Below are 21,270 nucleotides of genomic sequence, written 5' to 3' on the forward strand. Positions count from 1 at the left end.
CCCTCGTCACTCAACTGGTGGAAGGGGGAGGCCACCTCTGCGCAGTGAGGGTTGAGGTGCTAAGCTCTGGGCCCACATCCTGCTTGAGGATGGGGGCTCCTGCACTGCCAGCCTGACCTAGTCCTCTCCCCCTGTTTTCCTCAGCCCCCCTTGACGCTGCCAAGATCCCTGGTGAGTGGGAGCCCGGCCTGGGGGGTTGAGGGTGGGGACCTAAGGGCAGCCAAGGTCTGTGTGGGAACAGGTTTGAGGTGGGAGGGGACAGAGCAGGAGAGGAAGAGATGCAGGAAAGGAGCCAGAGGGCAGAAAAGACTGTGGGCAGACAGGGCCAGAGGGCACGGGGCTAAGGAAGGGGGTGGGGAAGGCCACCCCAGCAGGAGAAAGGGCTATAGCGGGCAAGGGGAGGGCAGGGGCACAACAGGCCGAGGAGGCCGCAGAGCAGGAACAGTTCTGAGGATCTGGGGTGAGGTGTAGGCAGGTGGGAGGCACTTGTGCCCGCAGTGACAGAAAACTCGACCCTCTCTGCCAGCAGCCCCAGACTGTGGGAAGCCCCAGCAGCTGAACCGGATCGTGGGTGGGGAGGACAGTGTGGATGCCGAGTGGCCTTGGGTAGTGAGCATCCAGAAGAATGGCACCCACCACTGCGCAGGTTCCCTGCTCACCAACCGCTGGGTGGTCACCGCAGCCCACTGTTTCAAGGGGTATGTGTGACTGGGCTGTCCTGGATCACCAGGACCCAGGCTTCTAGCCCCAGACCCCCACGCAGCCCCAGGTCTCTGTCTCAGCCGGGTGCCCTCTGTAGAGATACCTCTCCCTACCCCCTGCACTGCTGAGAAGACTGTCCTGCTGCCCAGGGCCCCATGTCCTTGCTGGGGCCGATGACTTCTTCCAGACTCATGCTGGCTGACCCCGCTTCCCTTCCTTCCAGTGACCTGGACCAGCTGGATCTATTCTCTGTGCTGCTGGGGGCCTGGCAACTGGAGACCCCGGGTCCCCGGTCCCAGCAGGTGGGCATTGCCTGGGTGCTGCCCCACCCCTGGTACTCCTGGAAGGAAGCAGCCCGAGCTGATACTGCCCTCGTGCGCCTCGAACACACCATTCAGTTCTCGGAGCGAGTCCTGCCTATCTGCCTGCCTGACTCCTCTGTCCAGCTCCCTCCCAACACCAGCTGCTGGATTGCAGGCTGGGGGAGCATCAGTGATGGAGGTGAGCTCCTCCTGCTTCAGGGTGAGGGTTGAGATGGTTAGGGACAGAGGGTGGGAGACATCAGAGACACAGATACCACTAGCAGGAGGAGATAGCTGTCAGAGGCCCAGCATGGCAGAGACAAGAAAAGATGACTTTGATCTGTAGATGCGAATTCACAGAAACCCAGGTGGCTACTTTTAGGTCATTTCTAGTTTAAAAATATCTTCAGCTGTGTTTTAGCCAGCCAGCTAGACAAAGCTAATCACTGACCCAGGAATGGCTGGGAGGCCAGTGTGGCGCCAAGCTAAGGCCAGTGGAAAGTGAAATGAGCCTTAAGCCTGCACAGTGGGAGCGAGGCCCCCTCCCTGTGGCAGCATGCCACATTTGTAGGCAGAGTTCCCAGGAGGAAACAAGTTTCCCGCATTGTAAAGTATAATTTTCAAACCAAGCCAGTGTAGTGGCACACACCTGTAATCTCAGCACTTGGGAGGCTGAGGCAGAAGGATCGCTGTGAGTTTGAGGCCAGCCTGGGCTGCACAGTGAATTCAAGGCCAGCCTGAACTGCATATTGAGATCTTGTCTCAACAAACCAAACCAAACAAATGAACAAACAAACAAATCAATCAAACTAAGTCTGTAGGTTTGGAAATCATCATCTAGGAACACAAAACAGGTGAAGTAAAGCAAGAGGCAAAAGAGAAGCAAGAAAAAGATACATATGGGTATCAGAGTCTGGGCCAAGAAAAAAAAAACAATTAGAAAGGAGCGATAAAAAGCGACACAGTAAAGGCCTGGAGACAGTTTGAGGGAGACAGAAACACGATGAAGGCAAAGAGAGAGGAAAATGAAACTTCTACAGAGTCCAGAAGCAATAGCAGAAATGACACCAGGTCAGGTGTGAGGGGATGCAGGGATCTGAGGTTGCAGCCTTCCCATGGTAGCTCTAGACTAATCCTAGGAGCCTGTGTGTGTGTGTGTGTGTGTGTGTGTGTGTGTGTGTGTGTGTGTGAGCGATTTCCTGCATGTCCTAAAGATATTCAGTATCCAAGGGACATTTACCAAACACTACAGTCCTGGACAAAGTAATGGACAAAGTGCTGGACAAAGTAGTCTCTGGGCCAGGAAACATGGGCTGGCTGGCTATCTTGTGGGCATCAGCTTAATAAAGATACAGAATCTGACCCACCCATAGTGGCCCACACCTCTAATTCCAGTCTGAGCAACTTAGCAAGACTGTCTCAAAATATAAAAGGGCTTGAGATGTAGCTCAGTATGAAGGTTCTAGATTCAATCCCTAGTACCAAAACAAAACAAAACAAAAAACCCAAAAAAAACCAAACCAAAAAGCCCCACCAGAATCTGGGCTGCACATTTATGTTGGAATCAGTAGGTCCAGATGCAAAAATCTGGCACTTGGGCTTTCTGAAAGCATCTTGGGAGAGTTGATCCACTGGTCTTTGAGAAATACTGTGGAAGGGCATGGAGAGCACTGGGCCTTTGAGGAGGCAGCTAGGAGGGCCCATTCTGACTCTCTCCTCCTGTCCCCAGTGCCCCTACCCTACCCACAGACTCTGCAGAAGCTGAAGGTGCCCATCATTGACTCAGAGGTCTGCAGCCACCTGTACTGGCGTGGAGCAGGGCAGGAAGCCATCACAGAAGACATGTTGTGTGCTGGCTACCTGGAGGGGCAGCAGGATGCCTGCATGGTGAGTATCCACCCCTGTTGTCCTGTCCACAGGACAGCCTACCTCAGCCTGGCTCCCCACTCATGTACTTGCATGCACATCCACTGTGTCCTGTGCTACACAGCCATGCCACTCACTTGGGGGAACTGGCATTCTGAGAGCGTCCCCAGAACCAGCTGCAGCTGAGGATGGCATGATAGGGTAGTGGTCAGCCCCCGTGGCCAGGGTGAGGCCCATGTTGCCAGCTGGGGCAAGTGGTTTCTTCCCTGTGAGCCTCGATTTTTTTCCCCAGTGATATAGAAATAGACACCCAGCTCCACAGGCCAGTGGGGGAGGGCTGCTCAGTGCTTCTCCCTCCAAGTGGGTCTAGAAGGTGCGTCTTTCTTGGAGATTTGAGCCCGGGAGAAAGAGAGCCTCTGTCCACTGCCTGCCCCATCCAGGTCTCTAACTTTCCCTTCCCTCCTCAGGGCGACTCCGGGGGTCCCCTGATGTGCCAGGTCAATGGTGCCTGGCTGCTGGCAGGCATCATCAGCTGGGGCGAGGGCTGTGCAGAGCGCAACCGGCCAGGCGTCTACACCAGCCTTCTCGTACACCGCTCTTGGGTTCAGAGGGTCGTGCAAGGGGCTCAGCTCCATGGGCAAAGGGCGCGCAGCCCAGGCGCTTAGGTGGCCAGGCCCTCCTAGGCCCTCAGAATTCCAGAGTCCACTGGCGGCTTCCTCCGTTGTAAATACACTATCTACCTCTTGGGGGCGCCCGCGGTCCGCGCGGGATCTGGGACGGTCACGAACACACCGTGACCCCCCGCCCCCCGCCTTTTGAATACACAGTATGTGTTCATGATTTTTACAGTTATTTGTAACCTTGCCCATATATTTATTCCTTCACTTTCAATAAATTATTTATTCTCCAGTTTGTTTTTTCCCCATGTATGGTGACATTGGAAAGCAAGGGTGCAGTTTGGGCTAAAGTCAGGGGAGGTGGGTATGAAGTGAGGTTGTACCTTGTCCTGGCCGCCTGGGGCTCAGCTGACCCCTGGTTTCCACCTGGGGTTCAACGTTCTGACCTCTGACCTCAGCGCCTCCAGCTCGCCTGTCCCTTCCCCAAGCACCCTCCTGTGAGGCAGCCAGCAGAAATTAAGCAGGAAGTGGGACTGGGAGGGAGAAGCCCATCCCCTGCAGATCAAGCTGGAGTAGGGTGTTCAGGTCAGCCAGGGCCACCATCAGAGCCTCATCTCCCAGATTGGGGCAGCTTCTACCTTCCAGGTGTTGATTCATGGGGTGACTCACCAGTGACTCACTGCTGATTCTATAAATTGTTCCCTTCGAAAGAAGCAGCAAAGCAGGGAGGCAGCAGGCTCTGTGGGTCCATAGCAGAGTCCCCTCCCCAATCCCACACAGTAGTTGGGTGAGAGTAGATCAGGCTGAGATCGTCTGTATAGTTTCCTGCCTGCTCAGGACGCAGGCTAACTTGTGCTTCCCCTCAGCAGGGCCAGCAGGGCTTCCTGGATCTGGTCCTGTCCCCTCACCAAGGGACACCTTGCCTGGCTGCCTAGGCTTTGAAGGGTTGGGGGCAGCTGCACGTTGGCTGGCGTGGTATGTGAATGGGAGGAGCTGATGAGCCACCCAAAAGAGAGTCCGGCAGACAGCAGCAGAAAGGAGAGATGGCCTTATCCCCCTACAAAATGTTTCCAACTGGCAATGGTGTAGGAGAGACAAATTCTTGCAAAGGCAGTGCAGACTGTGAGTGTGTTTGTGTGTGTGTGTGTGTGTGCGCGCGTGCGCGCATATGTGTGTCCTTTGCTGGCAGTACAGTTTTAAAATATACAATTATATTGAGAGACCACTGTGGGGACAAGAGCCAGGGCACTCCTGGGCCCGTTAAAAGTATGGAATATGGTGGCCCATGCCTATAATCTCAGCACTCTGGAGGCTGAGGCAGGAGGACTGCTAAAAGTTCAAGGCCAGCCTGGGTTACATAGTAAGTTTAAGGGCAGCCTGAACTGCATATTGAAACCCTGTCTCCAAAAAATAAAACAAGGCCCAGGGATTAGCTCAGTGGTTTTGCCACCTGCTGCGCAAGCGCAAGGACCCGAGTTTGATCCCCGGTACTAAAAAAAAAAAAAATGTAAAAGAGAATGAGCTGTTGGGGAATCACACACAGAAAGGGACAGAGGACAGACAAATCCTCAGGTTCTTAACCTGTTATTATTTAAAAGCTGATTTTGCTAAAAAACAAAAATAAAAACAATGACACTTTCCTTGGGCCTAGTGTGGCTCAGTGGGCAACTAAAAACAGAACAAAGCTTGACCTTTTCATCTCTGATTCCTTTATTACCTTAAGACTGGTTCAGGTCCCTACTCAGCTCTGCATATCACCATGTTCATCATTTAGGGAGTATCTGTCTAAAAACTGACTACAAAAGGCTGATTAGCCCTAAATTTACATAACCTATCTCACCCTGCAAGACTGAGGGTACCAAGGTAAGAGATTTATGGAGACTTTCTCAATTACCCATGAATGCCCAGAATTTTACTGTCACTGTCCTAAACCCACACCCATCTCAGCAAACCTAAGACTGGCCCTAATAGAGACAAGTATCTCATGAGCCTGGATTAAGTGACAAGGATTTCTCCCAGAGCCATCTTGCAGATTCAAAACTGACGTAATGATTAACCAGACCCCAGCCCACTCCAACTCTTAAATGCGGGTCCTGTTCCTACGTTAAGGGGTCAGTGTGATCTCCATCAGAGCTCTTTAGCACCTTCAGCCTGTCTCTCCTCATTTTCCCTTCTTTCCTATTCTACCTCTTAAGTCTGCCTGTGTTTCTCATTGACACATGCTGAAAGTTTTCTGTGTGATGAGAGGTAAGGACCTGTCTGGGCCAACCTGAGGTCCTTAAATCCTCTTTACAGGCACCTCTTCCATCTGGGGTTGTAGCTAGGTTGCCAAGGGTGAAGGGACAGGTTTCTAGGTTCTTGTACTGGGGGAACAGAGACTTGGACATGCCATGAGACAGTAAGGAAAAAGCAGGAGAGTATAAAGAAGTTTAATTAGGTGATGGTATGGCAGGACCCCTCTCAAAGGAATGTGGCCAGGCCCCTCCCAAAGAAACACAGGCCTTCTCAGAACAGAGGAAGACAACTGGCACAGTTAGTTCCTATGTATACACGTGTAGTCCTAGCACAGCTGTATAACATAGATTGTACCCAGTCCAGCTATAGCTTGTTCATATGTTACCACATAAGAGAGACAAAGATACAAAAATTGTATAAAAGGCAAAACTCCTCCATGTTTGGGGCTCAGCCTTTAGATGTGAATCCGCTTAGTCAGTGCCGGCATGAACAGATGCTCCTGCCTAGAAAGAGCCTTGGTGTCAGGTCTCTCTATTTGAGAATCCTGCTACATTTCTTGGGGGCTTATCTGGTATGCAGAGGCCACATTTCACCTCCCTTGTTGCTGGGGAGAAAACCTCAGGGGACCAGGAGAGGCGACCTCACCTGGTACCTGTGGACCATGTGATCTGTAGGAGACTAGCCCCTCCCGGCACACCAGGGTGAGGGCTCTCAGATGCACAGAGGAACCTGATGAGGCCCAGGAACTACGTAGGGAGCACCGTCCATCAGACTGGTAAGAGCCCCAGTTCGTTTTGGTATACCTCTTCCTAAGAGGCAGAAGGAGAGCCTAATGACCTCCCAGGGCTGCCAGAGTTCGTTTCATCCAAACTGAAAATGCAATTCTAAGGTGTTGGGTGCTGGACACTCGGCAGCAGGTTGGAATTGTTGTGTGTTTGTATGTGAATGAGACAGACATCTGAAAGTTTCCAACTGGATCAAAGCAAATGTGAAGTCTTGATCCACGGTATGTTGTGCCCTCATATGCTGATGGCAGTGTCAGACTTCCTCAAGAGTCTGATCCATGCCAGGGATTACTGAGCCCACCAGTGCTAAGAGGCACCTGAAATAGCTCAAGAGACAGAGAAAGCAAGTATGCATCCCTCCATATCAGCTCCTCTCGCCCTTTTTTCTCTCTTGTGCCTGAAAATTGTCCACTACGGGGAGGAGATGGGTGGAAAGCAGAGTAAAATGACTCCCCTAGAGCGTATGTTAAAGAATTTTAAAAAGGGATATTCAGGTGACTATGGTGTTAAACTAACTCCTGGAAAACTCTGGATATTCTGTGAAGCTCATTGGCCATCGTTTGGGGTTGGCTGGCCCTCCAAGGGTTCACTTAATAAGGAACTAGTTAACTGAGTGTTCAGGGTCATTGTGGAGGATGTGGGTCACCCCAACCAATTTCCTTACATTGACTGTTGGCAAGACTTGGTTCTGTCCCACCCACCTTGGCTGAAAGCCTGCACTGGGAATAACAGGGTGATGATGACTAGGCTGATGGCCAGTTCCAAATGTCAGCCAAAGTCAAATAAACCTATTCTGTCTGGAGATCCAGAAGGAGTCCCACCTCCATATGCCCCACTGTATTCACCACTACCACCACCACTTGCTGTCCCCGCTGCAGAGGGCCAACCAGAGCTAGTCAGCCGCCCAGAGGTTGCCTCTTCCTCAGTGGCATCTGAGGCCTTCCTGGAGACCCCTCGAATGGCAGCCTCCCCAAGTCGCCCATTCTTACCCCTCACACGCCTGAGAGCACCCATCCGGGAGGACTCCTCTGGCGGCCCAACCCTTGAGCATTACCAAGGCACCAAGCAGATGCTGCTTAGAGAGATGTGAGGATCTCTTTACTATAACCAAAGGGGGAGGGCAGGGATGTAGCTCAGCGGCGCTGCTCCTGCCCGGCAAGCGCAAGGTCCTGAGCTGATTCCTGGTACCGAAAACAACAACGGAAAATCCAGGGAGGTGAACAAATGTTAGTGTTCCAACCCTTCACTACCACTGACCTCCTTAATTGGAAGAATCATATCCTTTCATATACAGAGAAACCCCAGGCAATGATTGACTTGATGCAGTCCACTATACAGACTCGCCAGCCCACATGGACTGATTGCCCTTGTTTATGTTTTGTTGTTGTTATTGTTTTCAGTACCAGGAATCAGCTCAGGTGCTCAGTTGCACCTGCCTTGCAAGGGCAAGGTCCTGAGTTCGATCCCTGGTACCAAAAAAAAAAAAAGCCTAATGGGCCTAGGCCAAAGATTTTATAACTCAACCACCTGGGAAACCCAATGGTGGAGAATCCCCAGATCACCTTGAACCAAATCCTCAGGAGGGGCCTGAGTTAATGTTGACACAGACATCAAGTGGCGGCCCTGGGTGGGCTATATTAGATATGCAAAAGAATGGCCTATAGTGTATCTCACCAAGCTCGCCAGGGTCTTGATGTTAGGAACAATCCATCCATCTTTCTTCCTATTTCTTCTCATTAAGAGAAAACATCTGAGGATCCAGGTGTATGGAGACAGAGAGACCCAAAGACAGTGTGCCCTACAAATTGGCAATTGGACGGGGCCGGGGATTTAGCTCAGTGGCGCTACATCTGCCTGGCAAGCGCAAGGTCCTGAGTTCGCAAGGCCCCGAGTTCGATCCCTGGTACCCAAAACAAACAAACAAAAAACATTCTCCAGATTGGCAATTGGAAAGATGACAGATGGCTTCCTGAGCATATAATCCAATATTATGGCCCCGGCACCTGTGCAGAGGATGGGTCCTGGGGCTACTGCATCCCTATTTACATGCTAAACCACATAATCAGACTGCAAGCAGTTGTAAAAATTATACCTAATAAAATTGCCCAACCTCTTAATTTGTTAGCCAAACCAAACGAAAATGCACAGTGCTAGCTATCAGAATACATGGCCTCAGATTACTTGCTTGCTTCAGAGAGAAGAGTCTGTAAAAAGTTTAACCTGAGCAACTGCTATCTACAAATAGATAAGGAGAAAAAAAAAGTCATAAAAGAGACCACAGACCAGATAAAAAAGATTGCTCATGTCCCAGTCCAGACCTGCAAAGGCTAAAACCCCAGAAGTTGTTTAGAAGATGGTTTTCAATCTTTGAGAGATTCAAAACCCTCAGAGGTGTTGTACTCTTAATTTTGAAACTTCTCTAATCCCACCCTACCTACCCCCTTGTTATACAGTCTGTCTCCAGCCTCATTGGGGCATTGGTCAGAAACAAAACAAACAGCGGCTGGGGATGTAGCTCAGTGGTGCAGCACCTGCCTGGCAAGCATGAGGCCCTGAGTTGGATTGCCAGTACTAAAAAAAGCAAAACAAAACAAAAAAAAACCCCAACCAGACAAACAAAAAGGCCACGCACATGATGATGCTATAAAAATATAAACCTTTAGGGGCCAAGGATTTAGTTCAGTGGCACTGTGTCTGCCTTGAAAGCGCAAGGTCCTAAATTCGATCCCTGGTACTCCTCCCAAAAAACAAAAAACAACCCTTCAAACCAGATGATGGTCTCTTTTTTTGCTACTGAGGATCAAACTCAGGACCTTGCACTTTTGAGGCAGGCAGCCACTGAGCTAAATCCCCGAAATGATGATGGTCTTTGACCCAAAATAGGGGATCTGAGCATCAGAGGGGGGAATATGGCAAGACCCCTCCCAAAGAAATGTGGTAGGGGCCTTCTCAGAGCAAAGGAAGGCAACATGGCATACTTCCTAGAGCCTCAGAGTCTCATCTCTCGAATGGAGAATCCTGCTACAGTGGTGCACTCAGAGTGAGCAGGCTTGTGCCAGTGGAAAAGAAAATGCCTGAGTGCTGAATGGGTTGAGTTTAAGAATTTAAAATGATGGGGCCAGGGATTTAGCTTAGTGGTGCCAAGCCTGCCTTGAAAATGCGAAGTCCTGAGTTCATCCCCGTACGAGGGTGTGTTGGGGGGGGGGGTTGTTAAAATGTTCCACAGGGTCTAGGGTACTTCCCATTGGGCCTTCCAGAGTGTGGTTGACAACATGGTTGACAGGGTGCTGAGTCACATCAGCTGTATCTACAGTTCATGTCCTTTCCCATAATTCACTCTGTTATAATTGAATGTATAGGATGCAGGCCATATGCATGAAAATTTAATGAGCTCCAAGTGAAGAAAGGTTACTATAGATCATGCCGGAGAATGTGCCTCTTGGTTTGGGATTTTGGAATTTTACAAAAGTCTTTGTCAAAGGTCAGGGGGTTGGTCCTGGGGCTTTGCCCAGGTTCAGGTGAATGGAGGGGAGTGGTCCTGTAGCCCAGTTGTATTATCTGTATTAGCTGGGTGGTAGAGCATTCCTAGAGTGACCTTGAACCCTATCCTGGGACAACATTGTTTTGACAACATACCTTCATGTTAACAAAAGTTATGGCCTGTTTTTACTAACAAACAAACAATGCAAACTGATCTTTTGCTGGTCAGGGAAGCACCCAGGAGAAAAGGGTGACTCAGATGTTCCTCAGTGTTGCAGAGCTGAGCCTACAACCCCTCCCCTTTGTGACCTAGTGCCCTCTTTACCTGTAACTGACCCTTACCATCCTGTCTGCCTTTAGCTCCCACTCAGCCCTCATTTGGTGGCCCTCTGGGCTCCCTCAGTTTCCTCCTCTGTCCCCTCCCTTGGCTGCCTGCTTTGCCCAGTTCTATCTCTTGCCAACCCCTTCCTCTGATGTCAGGCTACTCCTTCTTTACCCACTCCTTCCTAGCTCCTTTTTTTTTTTTCCGGTACCGGGGATCGAACTCAGGTCTTTGCGCTTGCGCAGAAGGCAGCGAAACCACTGAGCTAAATCCCGGGCCACCTAGCTCCTTTCTCAAATCATTAACCCTTAGCCGGGCAGTGGTGGTGGTCATCTTATTCCGAGTTCACTTGAAGGCCTGTGTGGTTCCACCTGTGGTGGAGACAATGTGTCCAGGCAGTTGCTCTCACAACATCATAAAGTGGCGCATGGAGAGGGTGGGTGTACATCTGATTTCCCATGAGCAGCAGCAGGCTGAGTCCGAGGCAGCTGTAGAGGGCACAGTTGTGCCTGCCCACACAGTGGGGCTCTCACTCCTTGGACCAAGAGCAACCTTGCTTATTGCTCCTCTTCCTCTGACCTTTGACAATGGGCACCTCCACAGCCCTTGGGCTGCTTCTCTCCTGACTCCTCGACTTCACTCATCCCTAGGTGGAGCCATCAGGGGTCCTAACCTCATGTGACAACCATGGACAGGCGACTTCAGAGGGAGCATCTTCCTGTGTGTCCACTGGCCACTCAGTCTCTGCCTGTATGTGGGGACATCTTGACCCTAACAGGACCCAGAATGAATTGGCATACTCATTCCCAGGGACCATCTCCCATCTCAGCAGAAGGTGGGAGTCCATTTGGCCCACTGCTGAGCTTGAAAAACTGGAAGCATGGGGGTCCCAAGTATGGTGAGGAGGAGGAGCAGTTTGAACTGTTGCTTGCTGCTGGCAGGAATACAGAGCCCCTGGGGAAACAGACTGATGTCCTGTAAAGGGTGACATGCATGCAAGGGACAGACTCCTGGGATCCATCCAAGAAAAAAAAGATTCCCACAGAAAGCCTGTGTGCAAACGGATTTAGCAGCTTTATTCAGAATCAGCAAACACTGGAAACAACTCAAACGTCCTTCAACTGTTGAGGGGATAATCACACCTCTGAGCCTCCACTTGGTAAAATTCTGCTCAGCAGCTAAAAGGATCACCCTGCCCCCAGGCACCCTGGTGCCTCTCAGGTGTGCTATGCTGAGTGATAGCAAGCTCAGCGGCCTCCACTGTAGGCTTTCATGCAGAAAGGGAAGGAGAGTTGGTCAGAGGTTGCCTGGGGATGAGATATAGGGAGGACTGACCAGAAAGGGGCTTGGGGGAACAGGGATTGTGTGTGATAGAGCTGGCTCTAGATCTCAATCAAAATTATCAAAACATTGATCTGTCAAAATTCAGAGGAGAGGGCTGGGGATTTAGCTCAGTGGTACTGCTCCTGGCTGGCAAGCACAAGGTCCTGAGTTTGATCCCCAGTACCAAAAAAAAAAAAAAAAAAAAAAAAAAATCAGAGGAGACTGTGTATAGTGGTACACACCTATAATCTCAGCACTTGGGAGGCTGAGGCAGGGTAATCCTGAGTTTGAGGCCAACCTGGACTGCATAGTAAGACCTAGTCTCAAAGAAACAAACAAACCCTCAGAGGAAGCTGGCATGGTGGCAAATGCCTGTAATTTCCCTCTCTGGGAGACTGAGGCAAGGGGACCACCACTGGTTTGAGGCCAGCCTGGGCTACATAGTGAGTTCAAGGCCAGTCTGAACTACATAGTGAAACCATGTCACAAATTAAAAAAATTTTTTTTAAAAAAATTTTAAGATAAAGTCTTGGTAAGTTGTCCTGCCTGGGCTCAAACTTGCAATCCTCTTGCCTTAGCCTCCTGAGTGCTGGAATTTCATATCAGGATTACATTTTCACTTTATACTGAGTTTATTGGGATGCCACCCATTGCAAGTCCAGGAGCATCTGGTTTATTTCAGCACTGCCACCAGCATGGTTCTCTTAAAACCTGAGTCAAATCCTGTCACTCTTTTACTCAAAACCCTCTGGAGGGGTTAGGGGTGTGGCTCACAGTAGGATGCTTGCCTAGCATGAACAAGGCCCTGGGATCCCCAGTACTACAAAAATACGAAAAAAAACAATCCTCTGCTGGCTGCTGGCTTTACTCAGAGGAAATAATGTCATCTTTCTGGCCTTCCCTTCCCGCCTCTTCCCTCCAGCTCAACTGGCTTCTTAGTTATTTTCTGCAACACAACAGGCATGAGCCTGCCTCAGGGTTTAGGTGCTTGCAATTTCCTCCTCCCTCAGAGGACTGTGTGGTTCACTCCCTCACTTCCTGCAGATCTCGGCTCAGACATTACCATGTCACCATCCTGTTTACAACAGCATGGCAAGAACCCCTTCCTCATTCTTCTGTGCTTTCCCTTTCCCAGGACATTTATCACCATCTAACATACTGTATGTTCTAGTTCTTTGTTTATTGTCCCTGCCCAAACACCCACAGTAGAAATCTCTGTTCCTACATTTGTCACACTCTGTTTTTATTGCCTGTATACTTGATTACTTTTCCCAAGAAATAGTCTGACTTTATTAGGGGTTACACCTTTATCTTATCCATTTGGGTATAGTCAGTATCTGGCAAAGGGGCCTGGTTCAGCAGATATTGGTCATGTTTCATTACTGATAGTCACTCTAATTGATCTCATCAATCTGGTGAACAATGTGGACACATCTCTTTTGTTGTTTTAATTAAGCACTCAAATGCAACATCCTCCCTGAGATCTTCCCACTCTACCTGTGCCACATACCATGGGCTCCAGTCCATGAAAAGGTATCAGTCCCAGAGAACAGAGAAATCTCATTCTTCCTTCAATTCAATTCTGCCACTTTAAGCACTGGTCTCCTAGTCTAACAGACTGTTCTCAGTAACCTGGTGACGCCCTTGCTTATCTAGCTCCTGGCCAGGCATACACTAAAGTCTTTCATGTGGGATTTAAAGTTTGTTTGATGGCTCCACACTCAGGAGCTGCAAAGTAAAAAGGACTTTATTTAGGGTCTCAGGAATTGTAATTCACACTTCCGGGAAGATGGTGGAAGTAGTGAACAGCAGAGAAACAGCCTTTCTGAGATTTGGTGTCTAGGTGCTGGAATATAGCAACGTGAAGAAGAGAGGAAGGAGGGAAATGGGTTCCTGAGACCCCGAATGGGTCCCTGAGACCCCGAAAGAAGCAAGAATTGAAGCCCATAGGGAGAACAAAGAGAGAGACTTCAATGAAGAAGGAGGTGGCAAGTGCCGCTTTCTCCCTGAGACTTGACTCACTGCATGGGAAGCATGGGCTCAACCTGCAGATGTACGGTGACTCCTGGTGCCTCAGAGGCCTCTACATAGAAACGCACCAGTGGAATGGAGCAGTGGACAAAGCGGATTACAGTGGCTGGTGAGTAATTCAGGTTCAGACTCCCCCAGGAGAGGGCAATTGGCTGGTAGCCATCTTGGAGAGGGGTCAACTGAGCCTGGAACTCAGAAGAACTGCTGGCTCCATCTAACAGCTCCTAGAGTGAGGCAGAACTGAGATCAAGTTGGAAGGAGGTCAAAGAGCTGAGTTCAAGCAAGGAGGGAGCTGAGTTCAAGCCAGCAGGCAGGACACAGAGTGTAGGCTGAACAGACTGGGTTCCAGTGTCAGCCAGAAACCAGACCGAACTTCAGTGGAACTAAAGGTGCAGGGTTTCTGGGATTATCCACTATTCCACTGTAAATCTCTGGCTGGCTTGCTGGGATTAATCAACATGGATCTGGGCTTTGTCTGCCCACTTGGTCTATCAGTGATAGCAGAGACACACCTTTAAGTGGACATTTAAAAACATTTGTCTTTTTTCTTTCTTTTCTTGTTTTGTTTTATTGTGGTTTGGTAGGGGGGATCTGTAGGGGACAGGGGAAGGAGACGTTACCAGAACCTCTGCAGTTAGTCCTGGTCTCCTGCGAGCCACGGCAGCACACGGTGAATTATAGGAAAGGTAGAAAAATGAGACTGAGAAGAAGCTGAGCTTTGGGTCTGATCAGTGTTGCTCTGGGCGGCAAAGACAAAAGCCCCCAGTTTACCACACCTTTTATTCAGTACATTGGGAGAAACAAATGTAACAAATGACTTGCAGAGAGTTCAGTACATCGGGAGAAGCAAATGTAACAAATGACTTGCAGAGAGTTCAATAATTCACATTGGGATAAACAAGGTGTAACAGAAGGCTTGCAGAGAGTTCAGTACATCTCCTGCAAACAAGATATTAACAGTCCAAGAACAACGAGGAACTGAGCAGATGTTTGTTCTCCCAGGATGTTTCTTGTCCTGGAGAATCACAGCGTCACTGGATCACTGAAGTCTCAGTTGTGACCGGAGGCCAAACTGGAGTTATTCTGTAGCTGGGCTGTAGGCAAGAGAACTAGGCTAACCAAATGATTTTTCCCTAGAATTATGTAGCATTGCTCCTGACAGGGATCAAACTCAAGTCCTTGAGCTTTCACAGCAGGCGGCAAAACCACTGAGCTAAATCACCGGCCCTGTTTTATTGTTTTTTGTTTGTTCTTGCTTTTATGAGTGTGAACATGTTCTAGTTTTTTTCATTGTTATTCTGTTCTTGTTTTTATTTCTTCTGTCTCTTTCCCTCTTGTCTTCTTCACTAGGTTCCCAAAGTTTGTATGATCTTCCTTTGTCCTCCAGCCTTGCTTCTAATCTCTCTCTTCTTCTATTTCTCTATTTTTTCCCCTAACCCCTTTTAAATTTTCTTCCCTGAGGGTAAAATTGCCATATTGAGGGGATATTTATTGTATACAATTTTCTGATTTCTTTTAAATTTTGTTATATAACCACAAATCTAGTTCATAAGTTTAAAGGTGGCAAATTAATAGTTAACACAGTTTGTCATTTTCTAGGATGCTGTTGTTATTACTGATTGTAGTACTTTAGCCAAGGTGACATAATTGTTCTAATCAGTTGTTCTTCCTGGTATACCAAGACTGAGATTGCCTAAGAGTCCTAAACAATACTATAGGCCAGTGCCAAAGGAATTGCAATTCAGATACAGGTTCAGACAACTCTGAATCAGTGTTTCCAGGAACACTGGGCTCATACAGGCTAGTGAATGTTGAGAAGAAACAGGGACTATGTGACTGATTGAAAATAAAGGAAGCTGGGTGTGGTGGTAGATGCCTGTAATCCTAGCACTCTGAGAGGTTGAGGCAGGAGGATCACAAGTTCAAATCCAGTCTGAGCAATTTAGCAATTTGTCAAGACCCTATCTTAAAATAAAATGAAAAGAAATAAAATAAAATGGGCTAGAGAAGGGTTGGGGATGTAGCTCAGTGGCACCATGCCTGCCTGGCAAGTGCAAGGTCCTGAGTTCAATCCCCAGTACTGAAAAAAAAAAAAAAAGGCCTGGAGATGTAACTCAGTGGTAGAGCATTCCTGTGTTCAATCCTCAGTACCACAAGACAAAAAAAAAGAAAGAAAAGAATGTGTGAACAGAGCGGAAATGTCTATAAAACAAGAGCCCATAAACTTCTTTTGTTTGATTTTTTTAGACAGGGTCTTGACCTCTGTAGCCCAGGCTGGCTTTGAACTCATGGCAATCCTTCCACCTCAGCTTTCCAAGGGTTGGGATTACAGGCATATGCCACCATGCCTAGCTCATAATTTTCCTTTTGTTTTTGAAGATTTCAGTTCTTAAAAACCGTACTCCCAGGCCAGCCATCCCTCTGTAGAGCAGTGCACCTGCATACCACATGCTGTGCTGAGCCGGGAACATTGTATGCTGAGCCTGGCTCATTCTAGGAGAGCTATCATTGTAGCCCTGGGGCCCACTTCTGCTGACATGTCCAGCTGGGAATGCCACACCTCACCACACTCTATTTTCATGACTGGTCTCTCTCTTTTTTTTGGTACCAGGGATCGAACTCGGGACCTTGCACTTGCGAGGCAGGTGCTGGAACCACTGGGCTAAATCCCCGGCCCAATGACTGGTCTCTTGACTGTATTTAATTCAACTATTTCATGTTTTATCTGCTATTTGGTGCTGTACCTGAGTCCTAGCCTGAGGCTTGACTCTGGAGGGGTCCCAATTAACAAGGTCTGGCTGCTCATCCCGAAGAGTTATAGTAATTAAAGAAATGAATGGTGATGAAGCAAAGGAAAGGGTTTATTTTTAATGGAGTCCCACTGGGAAGAAAAACAGCAGTCTAGTGCCTGAGAGTCTGTCTCTCTGAGGGGCCTCAAAAGTTGTGGGTTATATATCAAGAGTTGGGACTTGCATAGCTGGTGATCTTGGTCAGGTAGTGGTCTGGCTGATCATTTGCTCAGAATGATCAGATGGGAACTTGTCAGCAATAAGAAAGACATTGGTGACTGGTGTGGGGGGTGATTTTGACTCTTCTCACAAGATGTTTATCCATTAAACTTGTTCCTGGAATCTGAAGGGACTGCTCCAAGAGAGTGACTCAGAAAGGACAAGTCAGAATGAAGGCAGAGAGGCCATACTTTGATTCTGCATTTGTTACCTTGTCCAGACCTTACAATGTCTACTTGAGCTAGCTGAATGTCTACGTCTATCCTGCCCTCATTTTGTTTATCTGAGGACAGACTATCTGTAGGACACAAGTTCCTCTTTAGGAGAGCCAGCCAACACTGACTGGATCTCAGATGGCTGCCAGTATGGCCACCAGATGATCTCTGCATGCTAAATGCCCCTCTCCCCATGCCATGACACTTGATAATGCCTTGACAATGACCAGAAAGAACCATAAAAGGAGGAAAAAGAGGCAGTGGCCAAATTCCTTGAAAATCTCTGTCCGTTCCCAAAAAAGATATGAATATTTCTCTCCTTTGTCACTATTGTGAGTCCTTTGCCATACATAAAATGGAAATGATAGCTGGGAGTGGTGACACACACCTGTAATGGCAGCACTCCAGTGAGCTGAGGCAAGAGGATCACAAGGTCATGCCCAGCCTGGGGAATTCAGCAACTCAGAAAGACCCTGTCTCAAAATAAAAAATAAAGGAAGAGGGACATAGATCAGCGCAAAGCCCCTGGGTTCAATCCCTAATAACACGCACACATGTGTGCATGTGCGATGGTAATCATATGTGGGCTAGAGTCACCAGCTTGAGTTTGAGGAAGTCCCTGAGGCTGAAATAAGGATGCTAAACTACCTTTTTATAGAATTAGTGTGTAAGCTTGTTGATTTTTGCTTTTGTTGTGGAAAAAGAATTTTCAGTAAGAGACAAGGGAAGGGTTTATTAGGCAGAGATTTTAGGATGCACTTAAGAGTAGAATGTAGGCAGGCACTCAGAGTAATGAGATACATTATTTTTTGGAACAGGGAACATTTATGCCTTTTTTTTTTAGAAAGGTGGGATGGAAACTGTGGGACTGTATGATTCCAAATTCAATTACTCCCCTAGCCTCTATTGCATTTAAAAATTAATGGTTAAAATGTGCTTGTTAGTTCTGGGATAATAGATAAAATCTGTAGCAAAACAAAGTTCCTAAGTAAATTACTCAACCCCTTGTTTGTCCAGAGAACGAATGTTCCTGGGCCCACTGTCGGTAGAACAATCCATCAATGTGTCTGCTGACCATCAGTACGTGACAGTCGACCACTAACCTTTGTTCCTTTTTTTCCGTACATCTACATGTTAAACTCCCCCTCAACCCCCTATAAAACAGCCTCGGACTCTGAGCCAGTTGCCTCTCTAAGCTATTTTGCTTTGGGAGTGCTGTCTGGCCAGACTAATAAAGGTCTGTTTTATTTTCCAACTTGTCCGGTGTGTTCCTTCCGGGGTGTTCATCACTGCAGTCAGCTCCTCGGAGCATTTGGTAGGGCCCTCAGTCTTACGTTTTGCAGGCCTCAGCGAGATCCCTGGGTAAGGAACCCTGGTTCGGCCGAGACTCTGTGGCGGGATCCAGCAGGAGACTCATAGGCACAGACCTCAGAAAAACCTCCGGAGGTAAGTTTTTGGCCAGTTGCAACCGTTTGTTGTTAGGAGTGAGGTGGCTGACGAGCCGGTAAGCCTCCCCTAACCCCAAGGTTCCTGACAAGGAAGAAGGGAAGGTTTAGTTTCGGTTCTGTTGTGGCGCCCGTTTGTCTTGTTCGTCATATGTTAATGTCCTGTCCGTTTTGTGTTTATTTCTTTTTCAAACCATCAAGGGCAGAGATGGGAGGATCTGGCTCCAAGAATACTCCGTTGGATTGTTTTCTCACTAATTTTAAATTGGCTTTTTCCCCCAAGCAGGAGGACGAATATGGGTTTAAATTTTCTCGTGGAAAACTTTGCTCCCTGTGTCAATTGGAGTGGCCGGCCTTTGGAGTTGGATGGCCAGCCGAGGGCTCCTTTGAGCCTAGCCTCTGTGGGGCGGTATGGACAAAGGTCACTGGACACCCTAGCCATCCTAATCGGTTTCCATATATAAATATTTGGGTTCAGGCTTGTCAGGAGCCTCCGGCTTGGTTGCAGCGTTGTTCCCTATAAACAAGCTCTCGCATTTTGGTTATGACCCCAAGTAAACCCCAAGAGGCTAAACCCCAAGCTCCCAAGCCGGTGCTCTCACAAGATCCTGACCCCTTAGATCTTGAAATAAGACCTCCACCTTATGTGGAGCCATCATCCTCCTCTGATAAAATCTGCCCCAGATCTCAGAACCCCTTCTATCCTCCTCTTCCTGAAGAAGAAAAATCTCCAGATTCTGTAACCTCCCCTTCTCACACGTGAACAGGAGCCGCTTATGGTCCCAGCAGGGCTCCCACTGAAGGGACTAATTCAGTTCCTCTTCTGCCTCTTAGGGAAATAGAACAGGGTCATTATGTCTATATCCCTTTCTCTACCAGTGATTTGTATAATTGGAAACATCAAAATCCCCCTTTTTCAGAAAAACTCCAGGCTTTGATCTCCGTCCTAGAATCTGTTTTTCATACCCGTGACCCAACCTGGGATGATTGCCAGCAACTTCTCCAAGCCCTTTTTACCTCTGAAGAAAGAGAAAGAATTAGAGGACAGGCCGTAAAATCGGTGTTAGGAGGAACGGAGGGCCCACTTGATGAACAACAGCGGGCCAGTATTGAGGCGCAACTTCCATCCACCTGTCCCCCATGGCAAGCTAATTCCTCGGGCGGGAGAGAAGCTCTCCACAACTACCGTCAGCATCTCCTAGCCGGCTTGAGGGGAGCCGCTCGAAAGCCTACCAATCTGAGTAAGGTAAGAGAGGTCCTTCAAGGGCCTGAGGAATCCCCTTCTGCCTTTCTGGAGTGTCTATTGGAAGCATACCGTATGTATACTCCAATTGACCCAGATGCCTCTGCAAATCGACAGGCAATTAATTTGGCTTTTGTTACTCAGTCGGCCCCAGATATTAGAAAGAAATTACAGCAAATGGAGGGGTTTGAGGGAGAAAATAGAAAAAAGTTGATGAGTGTGGCAATGAAGATGTTTAACAACAGAGATCCTTTTGAGGATAGAATGGCCAAAAAGATAGGAAAGGCAAACATTGCTGCCTTGGCAGATAGAGGTTTTGTCCAGAAGGAAGGAAAAAACAAAAAAGAAGATAAAAATAAAATATGGCCCTCACTAGAAAAGGACCAATGTGCATATTGCAAGGAAAAGGGCCATTATAAAAAAGATTGTAAAAAGTTAAAAAAAAAGAGACAAAAGGAGACTAAAAAGGAAAGAGATGGGGTTCTCTTGGTGGAAAAAGAAGATTGATGGGGCCAGGGCTCATGGCTTCTTGACCCCAATGAGCCTATGGTAACTTTAGAAATAGGGGGAACAGATGTCCAATTCCTTGTGGACACTGGTGCGGCCCATTCTGTCTTGAAGACCCCCCTTGGCACTCTTTCTTCCCTAAAGTCCTCCATCACTGGGGCCACAGAGAAGTCAGCCTCTTATCCTTGGACAACTAAAAGAACTGTAAATCTGGGAAAAGACACTGTTACTCATTCTTTTTTAGTTATCCCAGAATGCCCATACCCGCTGCTAGGGAGAGATCTGCTATGAAAATTGGGGGCTATTATTTCCTTTGAGCCTGAGGGAGAGACTTTCGAATTTAACCCACCCTCTGCCATTATGGTAACGGTTCCCCTTGAAGATGAATTCAAATTGTTAAAAGAGGGCTCAGAACCTCCTGAACAAAAATGGGACTATCTGAAGAAAAAGTTTCCCCGAGTATGGGCTGAAACAAATCCACCCGGTCTGGTCAAACACCATGCTCCTGTGGTGGTTCAATTGCTGGCCTCTGCCACCCCCTCCCATGTACGTCAGTACCCCCTCTGACTGGAGGCCAAAGTGGGGATATCCAAACACATCCACTGACTCCAGAAAGCCGGCATCCTGGTCCCTTGCCAGTCAACATGGAATACACCCCTGCTTCTTGTGAGGAAGCCTGGCACCTCAGACTTCAGACCAGTACAGGATTTGCGGGAAATAAACAGCCAGGTGGAGACCATTTACCCAATGGTACCAAACCCTATACTCTGTTGAGTCTCATCCCTCCTGATTATGTGTGGTACTAGGTATTAGACCTCAAGGAGGCATTTTTCAGTCTGCCTCTAACACCTGTGAGCCAGCCCCTCTTTGCCTTTGAACGGACTGACCCAGACACCAGAACTACTGGACAACTGACATGGACCCGGTTGCCTCAGGGATTCAAAAACACCCCCACTCTGTTCGGGGAAGCTCTCAGCAAAGATCTACAAGAGGTAAAAAAAAATGTTTCCCCAGGTGACCATTCTTCAGTATGTTGATGACCTCCTGGTGGCAACTTCGACCAATAAAGAATACATTGCAGCCACCAAGGGCCTCCTGGAAGCCCTCCAGGAACTGGGATATCGGGTGTCCTGGAGAAGGCTCAGGTCTGCTGGACCAAGGTAACCTACTTGGGCTATATTGTTGAAAA

General features: G+C 48.3%; 1 protein-coding gene across 3 annotated transcripts in view; it reads left to right on the forward strand.

Annotated features, from left to right (window-relative positions):
• Window positions 1-21,270, forward strand: part of Prss22 (serine protease 22) — a 48,265-nt gene that overhangs the window by 22,396 nt on the left and 4,599 nt on the right. Inside the window, exons 2-8 of one of the 3 annotated variants that reach the window (XM_087203104.1) lie at window positions 145-171; window positions 527-698; window positions 926-1,203; window positions 2,734-2,891; window positions 18,230-18,332; window positions 19,252-19,577; window positions 21,096-21,241. In XM_087203104.1, the coding sequence (XP_087059230.1) occupies window positions 145-171; window positions 527-698; window positions 926-1,203; window positions 2,734-2,891; window positions 18,230-18,332; window positions 19,252-19,577; window positions 21,096-21,241 (1,210 nt within the window). Of the gene's footprint in view, window positions 1-144; window positions 172-526; window positions 699-925; window positions 1,204-2,733; window positions 2,892-3,337; window positions 18,333-19,251; window positions 19,578-21,095; window positions 21,242-21,270 lie in introns of those variants that run through there. The other 2 variants (XM_087203105.1, XM_004864660.4) reach the window with 2 other exon arrangements.

Source organism: Heterocephalus glaber, unplaced genomic scaffold (genome assembly GCF_053883595.1).
Source record: "Heterocephalus glaber isolate CG9 unplaced genomic scaffold, H.glaber_assembly_v1.0 deba00001781, whole genome shotgun sequence".
NCBI classification, from domain to species: Eukaryota; Metazoa; Chordata; class Mammalia; order Rodentia; family Bathyergidae; genus Heterocephalus; species Heterocephalus glaber.